The 23,000-nt window shown below is 46.4% G+C and overlaps 1 protein-coding gene across 3 annotated transcripts in view; it reads right to left on the bottom strand.

Annotated features, from left to right (window-relative positions):
- Positions 1 to 13,360, bottom strand: part of CRIM1 (cysteine rich transmembrane BMP regulator 1) — a 336,829-nt gene extending 323,469 nt beyond the window's left edge. For all 3 annotated transcript variants that reach the window (XM_075924932.1, XM_075924933.1, XM_075924934.1), the window contains exon 1: positions 12,611 to 13,360. In XM_075924932.1, coding sequence (XP_075781047.1) covers positions 12,611 to 12,947 — 337 coding nt within the window. In that variant the 5' untranslated portion in view covers positions 12,948 to 13,360. The remainder of the gene's footprint in view (positions 1 to 12,610) is intronic.
- Between the last annotated feature and the right edge of the window lie 9,640 nt (positions 13,361 to 23,000).

The following is a 23,000-nucleotide window of genomic DNA, read 5'->3' as shown; positions in this document are numbered from 1 at the left end:
CACAGCACTTCCAGCATGGAGCCAGACCTGCTGCAAAGTGGGGTTGGGCTATTAGACCTCCTGCTACACCTTCTGGCACAGTTAATGCAGGTCACCCTTGCGGCATTGCAGGACCAAGAAGGCCAAGTGAGACTAGGGTACCTCCTCACCCCAGCCCAGGTGCTCCTGCCCCACAGTCTCCTCCATCCTCCCTAGCACACTGCTACTTCTGGCGCCAGCACACCAGATCGACTTGGAGTGGTGGGATGATGGGCAGTGGCTCCAGAGCTTCCGCGTGCATAAGGATACCTTCATGAAGCTCTGCGAGTGGCTTGCTCTGCCCTCTGGCAACAGGACACCCGCATACAACCCACCATCCCCTTCCAGAAGCAAGTTGCCATCGCCCCTGGAAGCTCACCACACCGGACAGCTACTATTCCATCAGGAACTAGTTCAGCATGGGGAGATTGACTGTCGGAGCCATGCTCATGCAGTATGACTCTCTTGCTATTTTCCCAGGAGGGCGGGGAACTATTTCAATGGCTTCCCTAGGGAGAAGGGCAGAATCTCAGGCTACGTCTACACTGCACGCTTCTTGCACAAGAACCTTTTTGCGGAAGAGATCATCTTCAAAAAGTTCTTGGGCAAGAGAGCGTCCACATTGCATGGACGTTCTTGCACAAGAAAGCTCTGATTGCTATTAACAGAATGGCAGAGCGCCTGTGCTTTTTCCGGTAGGCTGTTTTTGTACAAGAAACCCCTGTTGCCCATCCACACACAACTTTTTGTGCAAGAGCTCTCATAAAAAAAGGCTTATTCCTCGTAGAAAGAGGACTAACTCTTGCACAAAAAGTCCTCTTCTTGCGATTTACTGTACATTTTCTTGTGCAAAAACGCACCTGTAGTGTGGACGCTTCACGAGTTTTTGCACAAAGAGCCGTTTTTGCACAAAAACTCTGCAGTGTAGATGTAGCCTCAGTCCTTAGAGTTTTTGCAGTCCCAGCTTCACAAAGCCCCATCAGGGATAAGGGAGCTAGGGATGCTTCTGCTGTGGGAAGCAAATTGGGCTCGGGGACCTCCCGAGAGCTCCTGAAATCCTGTGATTCTGTGTTTCCTTGTTTTTACAAGTGGTGAGGGCCATCAATGCCATCCTGCTATGGAGAGTCATCACCCTGGGTAATGTGGACCCCATCATCGCCAGCTTTGCCTCCATGGACTTCCCCAACTATGGGGGAGAGGAGCATTGACAGTACCCACATACTCATCCTTGCCCCTGACCTCCAGGCCTCTGATTACATTAATAGGCAGGGGTACTTTTCAATGATCCTGCAGACCCTCACAGACCACAGGTGCTGCTTATGGATATTAATGTTGGGTGGTCAGGGAAGGCACAAGACATTTGTATATTTCACAACTCTAACATATTCCTCGGGATGTATGCCATCGCTTTCTCTCCCCACCCCCAACCACACCATCAAGGTCGGGAAGGTAGACATGCCTGTGGACATGCCTATGTGCACTGTGGGTGATGCAGCCTACACCTTGTTCCCCTGGCTTCTGAAACCCTAGATGGGATATCTGGGCCCCTCTAACGTACGCACTTAAACACCAGGCTCAACAGGTGCCACAGAGTTGTGGAAAGTGCTTCGGCCACCTCAAAAAGAGATTCCAGTGTCTCCTCACCCACCTCCACCTCAGCAACTGGAACATTCCCCAGATGGTGATGGCCTGCTGTGTTCTCTACAACCTCTGTGAGAACAAGGGAGAGACTCTCTTTCCAAAATGAGGGCAGAGGCAGAGTGGCTCGCCTGGGCTTTTTAGCAGCCGGACACCACTGCCATCCGGCAAACCCATCGGGGTCCTTGTGCATCTGGAAGGCCTTGAGGGAGAGTTTCAGACAAGGCCACCTGTGAGACTCTACCTTCCCCCTCCCCGCCCCGCCAGCCTCTCCACAAGAGGCTCTGCACTGCCCCTCTGTGCCCTTCCTACCCCACTCCTCCCTTCCCCTGCGATAAAATAAACCAGACTTTTTGTTTTGGAACAATGAACTCTGTGCTTTTTATTTGGGCAATATAGACCTTGGGATGATCTGGTGAAAGAACCAAGGAGGGGAGGAGAAGAAGGGCTCAGGGATGTGGCTGGGACTGGTGTCTGCCTCGGGCACTTTGAGATGCTTCAGCTGCCCGAGAGGTCACACTGCCTCATATGCACAGCCCTCAGTGCCCTGGGATCCTTAGGAGGAGAAACCAGAGGGGCAGGGGCAGGTGCTAGAGGGACTTGGAGGGGAGTGGGTGCTGAAGGTGACCGCTGGAGCATTCAATGGCAGTGAGTAAGCACTCCACAGTAGGGATGTTAAATTTAGATTAATGGGCTAATTCTATAGTCAATGCAATTTGCATCAACAATTTGATTATTTGATTAGGGCGTCTACACCTTTGAAGTGTAGCAACAGCCCCAGGGCTCATAACCCAGTCAGCACAGCACTCCTCTAGGCCGGAGAGCTGCCCCTGGTACTCCCACTCGAAACTGCATTGGAGGGTACACAGGCACTCAAGGTGTTCCCTCGCCAGCTCATTCTGGGGTCGCCTACGCTGGGGGGCCTCGCAGGGGCATGCTAATGTTGCTGGAGGCGCTAGACACACTGTGCTCACTGCTGGTCCAGCTGTGAACAAATGTGAGAACGGCAGTATCCCAGGAGACAATGTGCATGAAGCCTAGCCCTAACTGTTGAGCCAACACCAAGGCTCTCGGTTCACATGATGGTAATGTGCTTCGAGCAAGGCCAGCTGCTGCCTAGATAGCGGGCAATGTGCTGCAGGGGCATGGACATCCCAGGGGAGCCTTGCTATCCCCATGTCCTGGGGACAAACAGCATGAGAAGGTGCCGGCCAGGCCAGGCCAGGCCAGGCCAGGAGACTCTGGGTGGTGTGAAGGGAGGGACAGAGACGGCTCAGCTTCCTTCCATGTCCCACATACATGGAGCCTGCAGAGAGAGAACTTCTATCTCCCCCCTCCCCCCCGCCAGAGGAGAGGAGGAAGGGTACTGGGAGAGGTATGTGTGAGTGGCAGACACCACTTTTCAGGGAAGTCTCCTCCTCTTCTTCCCCCAGGCAGGCTCCCATGCAGGGGATCTGTCTCCTCATCGCCGCACTTGCCCAGGACCAAATGCTGTCAAAGAGTGTGACCATGACTGTTTGCCATATGCGGCACTGCTGTGTGTTTCCCCTGACCTCACCTTAGTGGTGGCAAGGTGTTCCACCATGGAGTTGGGAGCGAGGCACACCTGTGCAGGAACCTCATGAGGAGCGAAAGGTTCCTGTGTAAAAGCCTCATGGGGATGAGTGTTCATTCACAGGCTGTTGGGCAGCACCCCATGTGTGTCTAGGGAAAGTGATGGAACTCTCCTGAAGTGCCGTCCATGGCCTCATCCAAGCCCTCAGGGTATGTCTACACTACCCCGCTAGTTCGAACTAGCGGGGTAATGTAGGCATACCGCACTTGCAAATGAAGCCCGGGATTTGAATTTCCCGGGCTTCATTTGCATAAGCGAGGAGCCGCCATTTTTAAATCCCCACTGGTTCGAACCCCGTGCAGCGCGGCTACACGGGGCTTGAACTAGGTAGTTCGGACTAGGATTCCTATTCCGAACTACCGGTACACCTCATTCCACGTTCGAGCCCCATGTAGCCGCGCTGCACGGGGTTCGAACCAGCGGGGATTTAAAAATGGCGGCTCCCCGCTTATGCAAATGAAGCCCGGGAAATTCAAATCCCGGGCTTCATTTGCAAGTGCGGTATGCCTACATTACCCTCCTAGTTCGAACTGGGAAAGGTTTACTGGCTCCAGGGAGATGACGACCTCCTGGCTAGCAGGCCTACTGTCCAGGCTGGTCGTCTCCTCCTCCTCCTCCATAGCCCCCGCCCTTGCGGAATCCACAATGAAGGGGGGGGGGTTAGGGGAAGGACAATCTGCCCCCCTCCCAGGATGGCATCCAGCTGCTCGAAGTAGCGGCAGGTGTGAGGTGCCACGTGGGAACTTTGCTCCTGGGCTTTGGTGTGCAACTGCTGGAGTTCTTTAAATTTTCATCCAGACCTGGTCCAGGATCCAGCTGTGCTCCTTCTGTGCCAGGCTTCATAGCCATAGACCTCTTGGTGTGGAGATCCTGCATATTGGTCTCTTTCCCTGAGATCTCAGTGAGATCCACTGATCTCTCCATCAGTCCAGGAGGGTGTCTTCTTTTGCCCCGGGCAATGACTTCCAAGCTGGCTGCAGGTTTGCTTGCAGCCATGGGGGGGCTCTAAGGGAACACCGTGGCCGGCCATGGCTCCTCTGCAGACAGCTGTGTGCCATGAGGCTGGCAGGGCCGGTGTGGTGACACAAGCCCTTTCCCTTCTTCCTGCAACTTTAAAGGCAGCAGTGGAAGGCAAACTCAGTGTTTTGAGGGGCATGGACAGAGTGGCTACCAGGGGAGTTGTGAGATGCCCTGGAGGCTAATTATTTCAAAATAAGCACAGCTGTACCATCCACACACACCCTATTTCAAAATAGCAATTTTGAAATGGTGTTGTTCCGAAATAATAAACCCTTATTTTATGAGGAATAATGCCTAAGAAGCCCATTATTTTGAAATAATTTTGAAGTAATGAGCTTGCTGTGTAAATGCTCGCCTTGTTATTTAGAACAAGCATGTAGTATCTATAATATCTGTAGTGTAGACATGCCCTTACTGACCCCTCTTCTTACAAGCAGCAAACTGTGTCATATATGTAGAATAATGGAATATTTAAACTTTAAGCTTTCAGAGAGGCACATTGTATAGCTATTTTAATAAGAGTCCCTCAACATTAAAACTGTAAAATAATGCTAAAGACCCTAAAAATCAGTTCCCAGAAACAAACAGTTACTACATTTCAGACCTTCCCCCCCCCCCCCCAAAAAGGAACAAGTCTAGTAAAACATTAAAAAATTTCAAAGTTTAATCCTTTCTTCAGTCTTACTCAACAGTGTACCACTTCAACTTTATGGCTGCAATCTACACAATTTAATTTCCTTTAGCAGTTTTAGATTTGCTGTACTTTGATTTTACTATGGTGTTTTTGTATTGCACAATTCTTGCATTTTGAAAAAGATAAGCTAGGTGCACTTATACTTTGCTACACTTCTGACGTGTCTTCTCACTAAAGGAAGTAGTTTCAATATTTTTTCATATGAAACTTTTTACAAAAAGATCATAGGTTTCCTATTGCTCAGGCAAGTTACAGTTTCCCAAGAGACAAACTGACCAACCTGACTAAAGACTAAGCAGTAATTTTTAGCCACTAGAACAGTGGTTCTCAAAGTGCAGTCTGCGGACCACTAGTGGTCTGCAGCCACCTCCCAGGTAGTCTGTGGCTTGAACCCAGCCCGCCCCTTCTCCCCAATGCAGTGGGGAGCCTGCGCTGCCAGAAGGCTTGGAGCATCAGCTTCGGGGTGCACTGGAAAGAGGGAAGTGAAGAAAGCCCCAACCAGACCTGGTTCACCACTCGTGCCAGCTCCCAAGATCCACCCTAGATCTCCACCTGCCTCCACTGGGTGGCACTGAGACCTCACGGAGAGCCAGGACATCCCCCCATAGGATTGAGGCCCTTCCCCCACACGCGCACCATTGCTGCTGCTCTGCCCATCCAAGCCCCACCAGCATGCAGGTGGGCTGGGAGAGAAGGAAGCAATGGGCTGGCAGCAATCGCCTCCAGCTCCCTGCCCACTTCTACCAGGAGGCACAAAGCTAGGACACCCCAAACAGAGCTAGGACATCCCCCCATGGAATTGAAGCCCTGGCCCCACACATGCTGCCGCTGCTACTCTGCCTGCCCTGGCCCTGCCAGCATGCAGTGGGACTGGGGGAGAAGGAAGCAATGGGGTGGGAGAGTCTACCCATGGCCCACCCAAGAGCTGCCCTGGCTCTCCGCTCACTTCCACAGAGAGGCAAAGGGACCCTGCACAGAGCAACTGTTCCACCTGCCACAGCCCTGCCAGCAAGTGGGGACCCGCAGGTAGAGGGGTGGGAACAGACTACACTGACCCCAGAGCCTGGCCAGGACAGCCCCCAAGCAGCTACCACAGCACGAGACAGACAGGGGGGCTCTGGGGTGATCACTACGTCATGTAGCTAGTTTCTTACCAGGCAAGTTTGAAACAGGCTACAGATAGCTTTAACTTGTTTTCAGAAAACAAAGAGAAAGCTTTAGACAGATTAACTGAATCCCACATCAGGCCAAGCCATATAGCGTATATGATTCAAAGATTATTAACAGAGATGAATACTCTCTCTCTCTCCCCCCCCCCCCCCCCCCCATTTCTGCTCCAGTACCTTATTATCTAAGCAGAATTTCCCTGGCTACCAGCGGGCATGGGATCCTTGGGAAGATGCTTATGAAGACTTCTGCGAGATAGTTCATTAGTCTGGTTATTTCAAGTTCATTTCAGCAATTGCAACAAGTTAAAACAAACCAAAGCAGTTGCAAAGCCACTGATAAATTACTCATTTAGTATCTGCTGCCATGTAAGTTTCCAACCTATTTAAGACACTTTTGTGAAGTAATCAAAACCTCTCTCTAGGAAGAGGAACAGTAGGAGAGAAGTTTTAAAAATTCTAAGTTTGTAAGGGAAAAAAGGTAGTTACAAGCCAAAGGCAAAAAGCATACACGTAGGGGCGGGGGGAAAAATATGCCTTCACCATTGATAAAGCAACAACAAAAAGTACAGGTTGGACCTCTCTTGTTCGGCACCCTCGATCCCAGATGAGGGAATTTAATGGTTATGGGGAGGTTCCCGGATACCAGCCCCTCAACCTGCTGTTCCTCCCAGCTGCCAGCTCCTTCAGCACAGCTGGTCTGGCTGCAGGCCAGCCTCAGACCCTGGCTCCACTTCCAGCCAGCCGGGCAGCTCCAGCCTCAATGCCAAATGGCAGACTGTCCAATCGGGCTGCTGCAGTCCCAACGCCACTGCCACACAGCACGTGGCCCCAGCCACACTGATTCTACCAGGCAGCTGCAGCTGACTTCCCCTGCCAGGCTGTCGCACCAAACCTAGCTTTGATGCCAGGCGGCAGGCAGCCCCAATCACGCTGCCACCACTGATCAGACTGCTGCATTCCCACCACCTCCCAGGCTGACACAGCCAGGCGAGACATCCCCTCTTGAGCTGCTGTGGTCTGGGCTGTGCTGTCAGGCAGCAAACAGCCCTGATCGTGCTCCACTCGGGTGGCTGCTGCAGCCCGCTGCTAGTAGACTGTCAAGGTTACACTGGCTCCAAGCTGCTGGCCCCGGGGCTCTCTCATTCAGAACATCCATGGTCATGCCAGACCACGGATGTTGCCAGATGAGAGAATCCTGGATTTGGGAGGTGCAACCTGTAGTCCACCTCTCTCACCCCATCTACTTTCACAGCAAGATACAACTCAATGGAGGTGTCCTTAAACAGAATGGAGGGACTTCAGCCACCTCAGGTTAAGTTAACTTGGTAAATCTAGTCACAAATCCAGCAAGTGAATATTGTCTTAATGAAACAAGAGTTTGGACAACCACAGAGAGTGAGAATATACACACCCACTAATAAGTACAGTAATGGCAACAGTTCAAGTTTCTCCAAGCTGCACATGTGTCCTCACTTGGAACAGTAGGAATTAATCATATGAAAAAAAATGAACTTTGACCCACAGACCACTGTTAAGTTTGTGGTATGAACACCCATCCATTAGCAGCTACATGAAAAAAACTGCATGCCAAGTATTTCAATTAAAAAATATGCTTTACAATTCTGAAGTCAAAAAACAAGGTCACATTTTAAAGCTTGTGTATTTTAAGTCTAGGCACCCTGTTTTATATCTAAGCAACAAAAATAAGTAAGTTCTCTTATATTTAAGACATCTAGGATACCCACAACTTTCATTTAAAGTCAGGGATGGGAAACCTCAGGCCTGGGGGCCAGATGTGGCCCCCAACTTGCCTGGATCTGGTCCCTGAGGCTTAGGGCTTCCCCTCATGCCATCACAAGGCTGCAGGAAAAAGGGGAATGTGGGACATCTCTTTCTCCTTCTCAGTCAGGGGTGTCTCACTTGTATGTGGCTCCTGAGCAATTTTTTTGTGGGTCAGTGGCCCCTTGATCCAAAAAAGGTTTCCCACTCCTGATTTAAGTCCATGGGAATTGCGGGTGTTTATTTCTGGAGGATAGACTACTTGATAATTAAGTGCTTAACCATATGTTTGGGGTAGCTAGCTTTGAGCACTTCCTTTGACTAGGCTTTCTCCAATACATGAGTAGCATCATGCGTATATGTAAACCCTCTCACCCATCAGAACAAGACACTCCATTGCACAAACATCTAGCACTGGGGAAATGGGTGAACACTTGACCGATGCTAACAACATATAATGCACTAATGGAAGGCATTCAGATACTATAGTAATAGGCACCATAGTACAGCAAACAGAGCAGAATACTCAAGTTTGAGTTGACCAAAATTTCCTAAGATCACTTTCAAACAATTTACATAGATTACATTGTTAAACAAACAAACAAAAAAAAGAGTCTGTTTCCCCAAATAAATGCACTAAATGGAAAACCCAATTTATGCAATTACATTACAGGCTCATTTATACACAAGTATCTTAATCAAAACAGACAGCTGTTCATTCCTTTACTTATTAAAAAATTGTTCTCAATGAGCGATCTAGTTAGTCCTAAGGCATCAAAAAGGAAGAGTTACAGTAAGATTTTTTTCATTGGTAATACTCCCCCCCCCTTTTAGTCCACGGCATGTAGAGTTGATTGATAATATTCATATCTGATGGATCAATTAACCTGCCAAGAAACACTAAATTTCTACATATTAAAATGTTGACATTTTAAAAGATACAAAAACTACACACCAATCTCTTGTTTATACCCTTTTAACACATAACTAAGCTAATGTTATCATTACAGAGACTACAAAAAATAAAATCGCTCTCCATAACACATTTTTGTCTAAAGAGTAAATTTGGCTACCCCGTCCCTTTCTGAAATACATACAGAATTCTTAATTTCTCCCCTGGGCTTTGCTTTCATGAGGAAAAGTAACGTTAGATACCATGCATTAATCTCAACCTAAGTAGCGTGAAAACTAGATCAACACAAAAGTGGAACCCTTGAGGTAGCAAAGGTTATTGTAACACTATATTGATGTGTGTTCAGCACCAATTCATAAAGAATAACCCACTTCTTAAAGTACCAACACCACTGACTGCAGCATGTCAGGACTCAAGAAAAATTCTGAATATAAATTCCTTCATTGAAAGAGCCATCACAAAACTACTTTGTCCCACCAAATGTGCAGATGGCATAGATCAGGGGTGGGCAACCCTTTTTGGGTTGACAGCCACTGACCCCGGGGGGGGGGGGGGGGAAATCAGTCAGAGGCCATACACAAGTGAGAAGAAAAAAAATTTCCAAACTCTGGGGCCTGAGGTTCCCCACCCCTGACATAGATACTGCTTTTTGAGACGATGGCATCACCTGAAGTAGTTGTAATTGCAGCAGGTATAAATAATATCAGTCTAAAGATAAGTGTAAAAACCTGACAACAGGAATGTGTCAGAAAGGATCTATGTCAGATTTGTTTCAGCTAAGCCATTTATGAAGCCATAAAATAAAAAATTTCTACATTTATAGCTGTAACCAGTAGGGGTCATTTCAGTGTAAAAATTGCAGTGAAAGGAACAGACAAAAAAAAAAAAAAAGAGTATCTGTTTCTATTCAGTTACATACATTGTTTCCTTAGCTAGTGGATTTCACTTTTATTCAAGCACATTTGTTATAGAAGAACTGCATGCACTGCAATGGACATGTCATACTGCATACTGTAATAATTCATTTTATCCCATTAGCCAGTAAAGAAAATACTACATATAGTATTACCAGCTACCAATAAGGCAGACAATCTACCCCATCATACTTCTACCTGTAAGTTATAGATGTAAACTGACTAGTTAAAAACAAGTCCTTTCAACAGTTTATAGATACAACACTACAATTATTTCCACCCCAATCAAAAACAGGCAAGGTACACACTGCACAATTTCGTGGTTTAAGACAAGACAATTAAAATGCAGAACTTTACATAAAGCAACCATTATCCTAGTAATATCTTCTAGATTTGGTAAAGGCAGCAACTACTTAAAAACTTATTTCAAAGTACCCCCCAAAGTTCCTAAATTATTTCTTTGATTATTGCTACAGAAACAACTGAAACTAATTTCCAGTTAGAGTACTAAATGAAATATAATCTTGCCAAATGGATGTGTCATTCTATTTTTAAGAGTATACAGGATGGTACTAGTTGAAATCATGCAATGTTCATACTGCATCAATTCAAAAAGGATGAAGTGTTCTTAAACTTCCAGAGAAGTCCACATTATGATACATGAAGAGAGCTGGTTTGTCAAGACATTTAATTACTGTAAGCTTTTATTATTCCACTCTCCAGATCATACTATGCCTGTACTTAGAACATGCAAGAACTGGAATCATTATCCAAAATGAAACATATTTTAATCATACATACCTTTCTATATACTTATAATTTGAGGTGTGTGTGTGTGTGTGTACACACGTACACACACACACACACAGTTTTAAATACAATTTGTTTCTATTTATGTGGGAAAGAAAAACCAATGCAAAATTGAATAAATCAAGCAAGCCTCTTGAAAAAGTTACCTACTAATTCATTAAAAATACACAACCCATTTCTCACTTCAGCTATGCCCTTGCAACCCCACTGAATGAATCCTGAAAGAATTGTATTCCATTTGTTTTTGTATACACAGATCACACCAACTTCTCTTATATTTATGTTGTGGTTTACAATTCACTGAAATCATGTTCAGCAATAAACATGATATGTAGAATGCTGTTAGCTTTGTCAACATGGCTGTTTTATTTAAATTGAGTTTTGTTGTGTTGTGTTTTGTTGTTTTCAAACAGTTTTTGGACGAATGCCTCCTCCTTAAAAAAAGATATTTCCGGACTCTTTACTGCCCTCTAGCCCTAAAGCCAAGTAAACCCGCTCCTCTCACTTTCCAGAACTGTCCAGTCAGTCTTAAAAAATGCATTTCCCACATAGAACTACTATTTCCTATGTCTTAAAATCATGCATTTTTCCTCACATATTTTAAACCTTCCCTTCTTTAGCTATCCAACAAATGACAGATTCCGGGACCCATTCTGTCACTTGTAATCAAGCAAGCTACAGGGGAAAATATATGCATGCATTTCTAGTATCTAATCATCTTCAACCCATATGAAACAGGCAAAGGGAGACTGGTAGGCTGGAGATGAGTTGCAGCCATATGGGTTTTTTCCCTTGTAGGAAAAAAGGGAAGAGACGCATTTCATCATGCGGGGTGGAGGAGAGAGCTGAGGGAGGAGGGAAGGTGTTAAGTGACAGGAACAGGAAGGAGACGTTTGCCACAGACGATCAGCCTTTGTGTTTCCTTACACAGAGGGAATCCGGAATAAGCATCACGTGTATTATTGAGCTCTGTTTATTCCACGAGGGCAAGTTGCCAGGCTGTTGTTTCAAGCGCTTTAAATCTGCTCAAGAAATTTGGCAGGGGCATCAGTAGTTGACCGAATCGACAGTAATTAACAATCTACGAATGAAAATGGATTCGAGATTGCAAGAGTTTTTTGAATTTATAACAAACTACTTCAAAACTATCAAATTTAGATTCAACGTTTCAAAACACAGGGTTTTCTCAGCTGCAACATTCAGTGAAATGCTGCCCGAAAGTTAGAGTGAAGGCAAAAAAGTTGCTACCAGAGAGCACTATTTCTACCGATCCAGATTGCGAGTGTCAGCCTCACGTAAGAAGTGGTATGGCTGGCAGGACTAAAGCCATTGCTAATGTCGAAGAAAGAAACAAGGCTATAACGAGAAACCCCAGGCTACCACCCTGATACCAAAGGATGCTGGAAGGAAACAAACAGTACAGTTCCGATGTCCCTCAAAACAAAAAAAAAGCGAAACCCTTATTTAAACTGAAGCAATCGAAATGGCATTTTTAAAAACAAACGCAGGAGAGGGAATAAGTACAACTCCCCAGAACCGCGAGTACATAAAAAGGGCACCTGCCCTCGATCGTCGGAAGGGATCGAAAAAGAGAGATTCGTGATTATTTTCCAACTGCACAGGGAATTAATGGGGGGGGGGGAGAGAAGAGGAGCAGGGGGGGGGGAAAACAAGGTAAACTCTACCAAGAGCAAGTGGGGAAGTCATCAGCCAGCCTTACACGTTCTTGCAGGATCGTGGTCCTGCCTCCCGGCCCCCCAACGCGGAGCAGACACCTAGCAGAGAGACGTTACTATTCAACGCAATTAGCATTTAAAAGCTCCGCAGCTCACACAGACTCAACATTGGACGAGCGGAGGGAAGCGATCCAGCCACAAAGCGACGGGACCCCTTTCCCCAGCTCTTTAGCTGCGAACGAGCTTCTCGCTCCCGGTAAAGGAGCTTAAAAACTCCGCAGCGGGAAAGGGGGAAGCTACCGAGCCTGGCGGGGCGGGGGGGCAGCCCTGACAGGAGCTGGGAAGAGGGGCCCGCTGCTTTTACCTTCGCAGACGCCCACTTCGTACTCGGTGATGGAGTCCCCGTTGAGCGGGGGGCGGATGACACAGCGCAGCCCGCGGTCGCAGGCTCCGTGCAGCCCGTAGACGCCCCCGCAGCTCTCGTTGCGCTGCCGGGCGCACATGAAGCAGCAGCCGCAGATGCCCAGCACGATGCTGCCGGGGCAGCTCTTGGGCTCCTCGCACTTGGACTCGTCGCAGGGGAGGCAGACGAGCGCCCGCGTCCCGGACGCGCCCAGCAGCACCAAGAGCAGCCACCCCGCCGCCAGGTGCCAGCCGCCGCCCGGGCGCCTCCGCCCTGCCAAGACCGCTGCCAGGTACATCCCGGCCGCCGCAGCCCGGCCCGGCCCCGGGGGAGCCGCGCAGAAGCTCCCGCGCTAGGTCCCGGATCCCAGAGTCCAGCACGAACCAGCCCCGCGCCGGCTCCTGCCCGCAGCCCCCGCCTCCGGCCCCCCGAGAAAAGTTTCCTCTCTGCGGCGCCAGCCAAACTTCTGCTCCAGGCGGCGGCGGCAGCGGCGGCTCCACCCGCTCCTCCTCCGGGAGGCAGCGTCCGTCAGCCCCTCGCCTGCCCCCTGCGGGCTCCCGCGGCCCCGTCGGCTCCGTGCGAGGGGGCGCGCGAGGAGGCGGTTGCTGCTGCGGGTCGCGGGGTGGAGGGTGGCGGTTGCTCTGCCCCGCTCGATGCCCGAGCCCGGACTCCAGCCTCCGGCTGCCTGCGACTCTCCCAGCTCCGCACGCGACCCCGCCCCGGCCCCCATTGGGCGGCGAGCGCCATCGCCCCGCCCTGCCTTTCCGTCCTCCTCGCTCATTGGCCAAGCGACTCGCGGGCGGCTCCGCCCCCTCCTCCTCAGCCCCAGCTCTTGAGCTAGAGGCGCAGCGGCAGCCGCCTGGGCCCCAGCGCGGCGGCAGTTTCCCTCCGCCCTTCCCTCGCCCGGGGCTCCGCGCGCGGGCGGAGGCGGAGCGACGCGGGGGCGGGCAGAGCCGTGTCGCCTTGCGGGCCGCAGTTCCCTGCCCCTGCCGGGGCCCCCGCACGGGCTGAGAAGGCGGCAGCCCCTGCAGGAGAGGGGAAGCCGGGACAGCGTCCCGCGCCCGGCAGAGCAGAGGGAGCCCCTCTCCCTTCCCTGCAGTACAAGGATCCGGGACGAGACTCCCCTCCCCCCCCAACTCTCCTCAGCCCAGGGCCACGGAGCCCCAGAGCGAGGGGGCATTGCTGCGCTCCGGGGAGGGGCTGGTGCCCGCAGGACTGGGGCGGAGGTGCCCGCGTGCCGGGGGCTCTGCTGCGATTTTCTGGCTTCCTCCAGGGAGTTGCATATAAAGACCTGGCTGGCTGGGAAGTGTCGCCGCCCTGCCCGTATAAGTGCGCGGACAAACACCTCGCCACAGGGCTGGGTGCCGCGCTCCCATCCGCGGGCAAGAGGTGAAACCCGCTTCTTCCTCCCAAGCGGGGCGGGGGCGAGAGGGGGGATCCTCCTTTGCTTCCATCAGCTTCAAGCCCTGAGCAACCCAGAGCGCGCGGCTTGTGTGCAAAGCGTAGCGCTTCAAAATGTAGACCCCAGGCATAGGATCGGTCTCCACCGAAGCAAAAATATTAAGCTTTCCCGCTTATCAGTAAATCTCCCTGTCAAGCTGCTGCCCTTCCCTGACTGAAAACAGAGGAGCATTCCTCAGAAGAAACGCAGGGATATGAAATAATTAAGCAGGAGAGCGAGTGTGTGGGAGCTAGGGATTCATTGAATTAAACAGCTGAACTACAGCCCAGTAGAGGAACAGAGAACAGTGAGTAATAGAGGTGGGAATGATAAATATATAAATAGTTTGCTTTGCTCTCAGCGAAGTGTAGGGGAAATAGCCAGCTAGTTGAAAACCGAGAAGGCCGACTGGGGTCAGTATACCTAGTGTGTTGCAGAATGCCAAAGGTACAAGGTGAGTACAGTGCTGCCAAACTGATGAAGGGGAGAAAATAACGATGTGGTGTACAGGAAGATAGTACATTAAGCCCACCTCAGCACTGTTTGCACCAGTTCTCTAGATGGCGAAGCCAGTACCCTAACAGAGGTGACCAAAGAGGAACAAAGGGACGCTGTCCATTATGAAAAACAAAACAAAAACTAGAAGAGGAGGATCACAGATCAAGGCATTCCAAAGGTGCTGAATAGACAGACTGTAATGTTACTGAACTTTGTACATTTGTGGTGATAAAATATGCAATGAATGTGAGAATAAGGTAACTTGCTTAGTAGGTGTGATTGGGCCACCCGCACAACACTAAAAAGGGGAAGTCTTTGGTTGCCCTAATGGTATCAGCTATATTGGAATTATAGCTAGGACAAAGGTTCTGAACTAATTACTAGGTTATTAGAAGTCTTAGACCTTTATGATTTTTCCAGTTCCATATGCATGCTCAGCTTCACAGTAGGAATTAGCATTTCAGTATAAGCTCAACACTAAAGGCCCTAGGGAAAACTCCATGACTGGCATGGTTAAGGACAATCAGAATGAGAGATTTAAGTGTATCAGAAGGAGACAGGAAAGCATGCTATGAATGGGGGAAGCAGAGAGATGGGATGGGGAACAAGGGAGTTGCTGAGATAGGCAAGGGAGTAGCCAGTTCCAGGCAGAGTGAGTGGTCCCGTTGGTTCCTATTAACTTGCTCCCTAGGCCCATCCCATGCTCCACAGTGGCCACTCCAGCTCCTCTGACTTCTGCTCTTTCCTCTGCTACCTCCTCCCCCTACTCACACAACATGCATGAATATATATGGGAGTGAATCCCATACAATATTTCCATTGTGATGATGATAGGACTAGGAGTCAGTGAAGCTATCACCCCTAATGGATGAGGTCCATTACTAGATGGAAAAAGTAAACATGATGATCCTCAAAAGGCATGTGTATTTCTATTCTTACGTGGAAATAAATATGATGATACACTTGTATCACATGACAATGGCAAAATATGGTTTATTAGTAATTAAGGCAGCTGAAGTACCTACTAAGGATAGCAAATTTTAAATCAGCAGGCTGAATAGCTAATTCTTTTAGGACTCTTGGGTGCAAGTTGAGGAGACTGCAGACTTGCTGGTATGATTTTGTAATAAACTTTGAAATAATGGGAAAATTCCAGAAGACTGGAAAACACCAATTATTTAAGAGTTATGGATAATACCTAACTGTGAGAGATTTAAGAGCTCAGTTGATTTAGTTTATCACAAAGGAAATTGAGAGATGACTTGATTAGAGTGTATAAATACCTTCACTTACAAAATACTAGATATTAAAAGGGTTATCTAGTGCAGGAAGACATCTCATGAACAAATGTCTAGATGTTGAAACAAGACAAATTTAAATTAGAAATAAACATTTTTAACAATCAGAATGACTGGATATTGGAAAAACTATGCAAGTAAGCAGTGGATTCCCCATCTTTTGTTGTCTCCATATCAAGATTGGATGCCTTTTTAGAAGATATGCTTTAGATCAGGGGTGTCCAAACTTTTTTCAAAGAGGGCCAGATTTGATGAAGTGAACATGCGTGAGGGCCGACCATTTTGCCTGACATTCTTTGAACCATTAAAATTAAATGAAAATTAACTATTTTATGCAAAGTTTATTGCAAACGGCATACTTTTCATTTCGTCACATGGATGACAAATCTAAACAGGTGTTAAATCACTCTGCCTTTCATATCTGAAGGCCAGATGAAAAAAAAAATCCAGGAAGCTGAAATATATGTCAGGAACATTGTAAAGTACATTACATATTATTGGTAATAAAGGTTGTCTGTCAACTTTTAAGTTAAAAAAATATGAACAGGAACATAACGCCAAGTATACATGTTGTGTCCAAATATATTTATAACTGATTTAGACCAACTGACATTAACTGAGATTTTACAATGTATTCATCTCAATACATATGGATTCGTTGGGGGCCATAAAAGATAGATATTGCCAAATTACCCAGGGGGCCGTATTAAACTGGAACACGGGCCGCAATTGGCCCACGGGCTGGACTTTGGACATGCCTGCTTTAGATCATCAGTTTTCAGCCTGCAGGCCACATGAAGCCCAATTAGCATATGTTTGTAGTCCATCTATGTGCTAAAAGCCTCAGGGTTCATGGACCTCAGGGTACAGGTCTGGCCTGAGGCTGGCCAAACAAGGGTTAGCCCCATGAGTTCTAGAGGTTCAGGATAGCCATGTCCAGGGTCCAGGACTCTTAGTCCAGCCCACGATGTCAGTCCAGAGCTACTGTCCTGCTCCACAATTTCAGAAGTTGCCATCTGGCCTTGCGTGGCAGGGAGTCCAGGGCCACAGGGTTGCCAACCAGTCCTGCCAGCTGTGAGGGTCCATGGCAGCCATGTGACAGGGGCCAGGGCTGCTGCCAAGCCCTGCTAGCTCCAGAGCAACTGTCCAGTCCCATTTGGCTGAGGTTCTAGGGTTGGCCTTGTCAAAATTCTGCAAGGTGGATGGCCAGACGCGCATGGTCTCAGGGCAGGTCTATGGTGGAGATCTGGAGCTTGCACCCAACCCTATAAAATTGGGAGTCCAGGGCTGCTGCCCAACCATGCAGCTTGGGGTGCCTGGGGATGCCCACCTGACACCACAAGGTTGGGGGTCTTGGACTGCTGACTGACCCTGAAACTCCTGAGGTCCAGGGCTGCCATTCAGCCATGCAAAATGTGTGTCCAGAGTTCGCTGCTGCCCTGCCACTCAGCCCCTGTGGCTCAGTATGGACTGCATATGTGGCTCACAGTGATAAATAAGTTGAGAACCACTGCTTTAGATAAACAAGTTATCACGCGCAACATAGGGGTAACTAGGTAAAATTCTAGGCTATTGTTAGATTTTATATTAATTATTATTCTAGACTAGATCAGATTATATGAAACAGTGGTCCCCGCTGGCCTAAAAAATCCATTAAAGCCAATGTTAACATTGGTATCAGAAAGAGAAACAGGCTCAAGATTCTTGCATTCATTGGCACCTTATGCAGGAAGGGGACATGCTTAGTGTTATTTGCATTACTTAGCATCTAGGGGCATGTCTACACTAGGCAATTATTTCAAACTTATTTTGAAATAACTCACAAAATAACTATTTCAAAATAGAGTATTCAAACTACAGGGAAGCCTTAAAATTAGTCCAAGGCAGGCTTCCTTATGGTATGTCTACACAGCAACATTATTTCAAAATAACTAGTGTTATTTCAAAATAACTTAGTCTGCGACTACACAAGAGGCAATTATTTCAAAACAATCTTGAAATACTGTCAAGCTGGTAGACTTCTTACCCTGACTCCTGTAACCCTCATTGTACAAGGGGTAAGGGGAGTCGGAGGAAGAGTGCTCTACTTCGAAATAAGTTTTCCCAATTTCAAAATGAGCTACACAATTGACATAGCTCAATTTGCGCAGCTTATTTGGAGTTAAACCCTGCTGTCTAGACACAACCTCAATGTGGATAGACTACCTCAGTTTAGAGCCCCAGGAATCACTGGGGAGTAATTACTTTGAATGACTCTGGAGAGTAGATATTTTGAAACAACAGCAGTGGAGTGTCTACACTACCACTATTTTGAAATAACTATTTAGAAATAAGCATTATTCCACATGGAAAGTAGGAGGAGTTATTCTGAAATAACCAGCCCTTTATTCCACATGGAAAACAGGCATAAGGATCTTGCGTAAAAAGGGGGTTTTGTGCAAAACGGCCATGACCACACTGCTTGTTTTTGCACAAATACCTCTTGCGCAAAAATGGCTTGGAATAGATTATGCAAATGAAGCGTGACAAAATGCTAATTAGCACTTCATTTGCATTGCCTCTTCCGGCAAAAAGTCGTAGTGTAGATGTAGCCTCATTGTCTAAGGTCCCTGCAATGGCAGGAATAAATTAATTAAATAAAATATACCCATTACTTGTAGCAAGTTAGCCATACCCCATACTGCAGAGGCAAGTGAAAAACCTCTAAAGTCACTGCCAATCTAAACTAGGAAAACATTCCTTCTTTACCCTACATATGATAGTTAGACATGTGGCATATGAATGTCCAGCTAAGAAATGTCCAGCTAAGTATAGGAAAATGTCCCATGTGTCAATAGCACCTTGGCCCACACTGTCCAATGTACAATTTGCAGCCATGACCATCTGATGCTTTGATTAAGGAAGGGAAAAACAGACTACATAAGAGTTGTAAAATCCCTTCCTGATCCCAGCAGGTGACCAGCTGAAGCCCTGGAATATGCACTTTTAGAAACACAAGACCTGAACCAGAAAGAGAGCCTCAAGGTTGCTGAGCTCTACATTCCACCACCACAAACAACCACTCATACATTTGTCCCAACTCTCTCTTAAAATTAATTAAATTATTTATCCCCACAACTCCTATTAGGAAGCTATTCTAGAACCTCATCCTTCTGGTGGATAGAAACCTTCTAATTTCCAGTGTGAGTTTGATCATGGCCAGTTCATACCCTTTTCTTGTGCCTACATTATAGTTCAGCTTAAATAACTCTGATGTATTTACAGAAAGTATTCATATATCAGCTTTCTTTTTGCTAGGCTAAATAAGCCAAGCATTTCCAGTCTTCTGTCAAAAGATAGGCTCTCCATTCCCCTTATTATTCAGTAGCTCCTCTCTGCCTGTTTCATTCTGAATTCATCTTTCTTGAATGTGGGTGACCAGAATTGTACACAATATTCCAAATGAGGTCTTACCAGTGCCTTTATACAATGGCATTAATACTTCTCTGTCTACTGGAAATGACTCATCTGAAACATTCTAGTATTTGTCCTTTTTCCATCTTTAAGTAGCCAATACACCCAGAGTCTCTCTTCTCTGTAGCTTTTAACTAAAGTGCTCCCAACTTTTATCAGCAATTCTTATTATTACATCCTCAGGGTATGTCTACACTACAGTGCTAATTCGAACTAACGCATTCAGACTAAAAAACTAGTTCGAATTAGCGTTTTGCTAATTCGAACTAGCATGCCCACATAGAGTGGACCCTGAACCGGGGTTAAGGATGGCCGGAAGCAGTGTCGGCAGGGCATCAGATGAGGACTTAGCTGCTGTCTCAGGCTAGCCGAGGGCTGTGCTTAAAGGGACACGACCCCCACCTCGGACAGACAATTCTCAGGGGTGCCCCGCTTGCAAAGCAGTCCTGGCTTGGATTGCCCGGAGTACCCACACTGGGCACATCACAGCACTCGGCCATCAGACCGGCTGCACTTGCCGCAGGCTGCCATCTGGGGAGAGGGGGCATTTGGGGGGCTGCAGGAGAGCTTCCACCCCCAGAAGCCCGCAGAGCCAGCCCAGTCCTCCCCATCAGGGGCTCGTACCCCATTCCTCCCTCACCTCCTTCCACTTATCCTTCCCTAGCCCCCCTTCCTGATGTACAAAATAAAGGACAATTGTGTTCAAAAATAGAATCTCTCTTTATTGAACAAACCTGGGGGAGACTGGGAAAAGGAGGTGGGAGAGGGGAAGAGAGAGGGTGGGAGAGGGGAAGAGGGGAGGGCAACTACAATGATGAGGGGTTTGGAACAGGTCCTATATGAAGAGAGGCTAAAGAGACTGGGACTTTTCAGCTTAGAAAAGAGGAGATGGAGGGGGGATATGATAGAGGTCTATAAAAGCATGAGTGGGGTGGAGAGGGTGCATCAAGAAAAGTTCTTCATTAGTTCCCATAATAAAAGGACTAGAGGACACCAAAGGAAAGGAATGGGTAGCAGGCTTCAAACTAGTAACAGTAAGTTGTTCTTCACAAAGCTAGACTTAAAAGTCAACAGATTCAGACTTTGGCAAATTTACAAAATGAAATTGAATTTCACTATCAGAGCCTGTCACTGAGAACTCACTGCTTCTTGCCCCTATCTGATTCAGTCAGAGGTCGCTTGGTCCAAGTATCTCAAATATTCTCACTTTAAATCCCTAAATTGCACTAGAAATGGACTAGTAAACAATGCAGATCACTAAAAATAATTGCAGACAATTAACCCAAAGAAGCCCCAAACACATTTTGATGCTACATTCACAGCAGATCAAGCTTCTGGGATTGTTTGTCCACTGACAGTTTTTCACTAGTATAACTTCAATGCATAGAGAAGAAAATCTGGTACTTTTAGTGGTTTGATATTCATATGAAGTGTTTTAGAGATGTTTTAGTTTATTTTATCATCTACATTGTTTAGGCTTGTGGAGGATACTTTTTTCATTACAAAATGCTGAGTTTCAATCACATTATTTATTGAAAATCTGAATAAAATGTATCTCAAAGTGTCTTATTTTGTATTCTAAAATTTGTTCCAGCCCTGCTCATATGTCATATCAATTGTTCACCTAACACTTCTCAGGTGCTTTTCATGTTTAGAAATATCACTCATTTTAGTCTCAAATTTACCTATTTTCCACACAAATTTAGGATCCTCTCTCATTTATTGTTGGAAATTATTTACAGCAGAAATAAAGGACTGTGAAAAAAAACTTATGCAAAGAGTTATTTGGATAGTGAAATTAATATTACATACATTTCCTACATGAATAATTTTTGGCCCCCTCATTTTGTGCCTTTGTCATACATCTCACCTTTGTGCTTTGGAAGCCTGTGAGTTATGATTTGTGCCTCCCCTGTAACCTTGATATAAAACTTCTAACCTGAACAGATTAGAACAGGTGAGCAGTCTAAATCTCCAAAAAGGAGTGGGAGGTGAAGACCATCACCAAGATAAACAGCAGTGAGAGGAGCAGATTACATAGTAATAATTCTTCCCTCCCTTACAAGTATATTGTGATATATAATTCATTAATGTGAGAAACAAGGTACGTGCAGACATATTTGTCATTGAACCAATATCTGTTGGTGGAAATGATAAGCTATCAAACTGTATAAAGCCCTTCTTCAGGTCTGGGGAAGGAAGCAGAGTATCTGAATTAAATACAAGTTGGGACAGACTGTTAGGCAGAAGGAGTAACACATGTTGGAGACAGTCACTTGAAATGAAGTGGGCAATTGGGGTTAGTTTTTTTATGCCTAAAGGGTTAGAAAGTGAGTAGTTAAAGATAACAGACAGTATGGTGTGTTAATAATCATTTAATTCATTAATATTAATAAAGTGTTCCAAAATCTTTGGATGCTGTTAAAGTGAAACTGTTACTACTACATGAGAAAATGGGTAGCAGTTACATGCAACTGATTTCTTTCCAAGATCGTGTTTAGCCAGTTTATATTGAAAAAATATTTTATTCATTTCTCAAGAGCAAAACCCTTTTCTATCAATTGTATCCCTATGTAATCTGAAGACCATTATTTGAATGTTCAGTCCATTAAGGCTGGTGAGAAATTAGGGTTGTCCATAACAGCACTGGGGATGCTTTCAGTTTAGACTTCAGTTGCATAATACGGCATCAGATGGGAAAAGGGCCTGATTTTTGAAAAAAGGATAGGCATGCAACTTCAAATGCAAAATGGATATAGCATTGATCCCTGACTTGCACATACCTGTACAATGACTGGATTTGTAAATCAGATAATAGCAGATGCAAATGACCAGAACAGACTATGGCTGTATCTAGACTGGCAAGTTTTTCCGCAAAAGCACCTGCATTTGCGGAGAAACTTGTCAGCTGTCTACACTGGCCACTTGAATTTCCGCAAGAACACTGACGATCTCATGTAAGAAATCAGTGCTTCTTGCGGAAATACTATGCTGCTCCTGTTCGGGCAAATGTTCTTTTGCAGAAAAGCGTCCGTGCCAATCTAGACGCTCTTTTCCGCAAATGCTTTTAATAGAAAACTTTTCTGTTAAAAGCATCTGCAGAAAATCATGCCAGTCTAGACGTAGCCCTTGTGTATATCCAATTACTCAGGTAGTGTCCACACAAACAGTACTTGTGAATGTAAGTTAGGCATGCTTTTTTGCATTTAGCCATTTTAGAATTTAGGGCCTAGAGATAAAGTTAAAAGGACTAGAAAGTTGGAGTTCAGGCCTGTTTATATGGTCTCTCCCCACTCTACCAACAATTCTAACTTCAAAACCCAGAAGTGTTTGAAATTTGAGCCCTCCTAATAGTCATATTTATTGTAACCTCTTGAGTATGAAACACACTTTATATTGCCATAGGAAGACAATTTGCTGTACATTTGCTAAAAAAAGGCATTTTAAAAACAAATAGGTACCTTTAATTGATAAATCAGTCTAAGGAACTATATTCATCTTTATTAAGGAAATTCTGCCTAACAGCAAAATAGGTGAATTAGTCCATCTGTCTAAATTCTGTTTTGGAGTGTTCCACAGTAGTAACATAATTTAAATATATGTTTAGCTTAACTAAGACCAGTTTTCCCCAGATACTTTATGTGCTGTGTAACAGTTTAGC

This window comes from Pelodiscus sinensis, chromosome 3, assembly GCF_049634645.1.
Source record: "Pelodiscus sinensis isolate JC-2024 chromosome 3, ASM4963464v1, whole genome shotgun sequence".
NCBI classification, from domain to species: Eukaryota; Metazoa; Chordata; order Testudines; family Trionychidae; genus Pelodiscus; species Pelodiscus sinensis.
The sequence above is the reverse complement of the archived record's forward strand: the minus strand, read 5'-3'. Positions and strand labels throughout refer to the sequence as shown.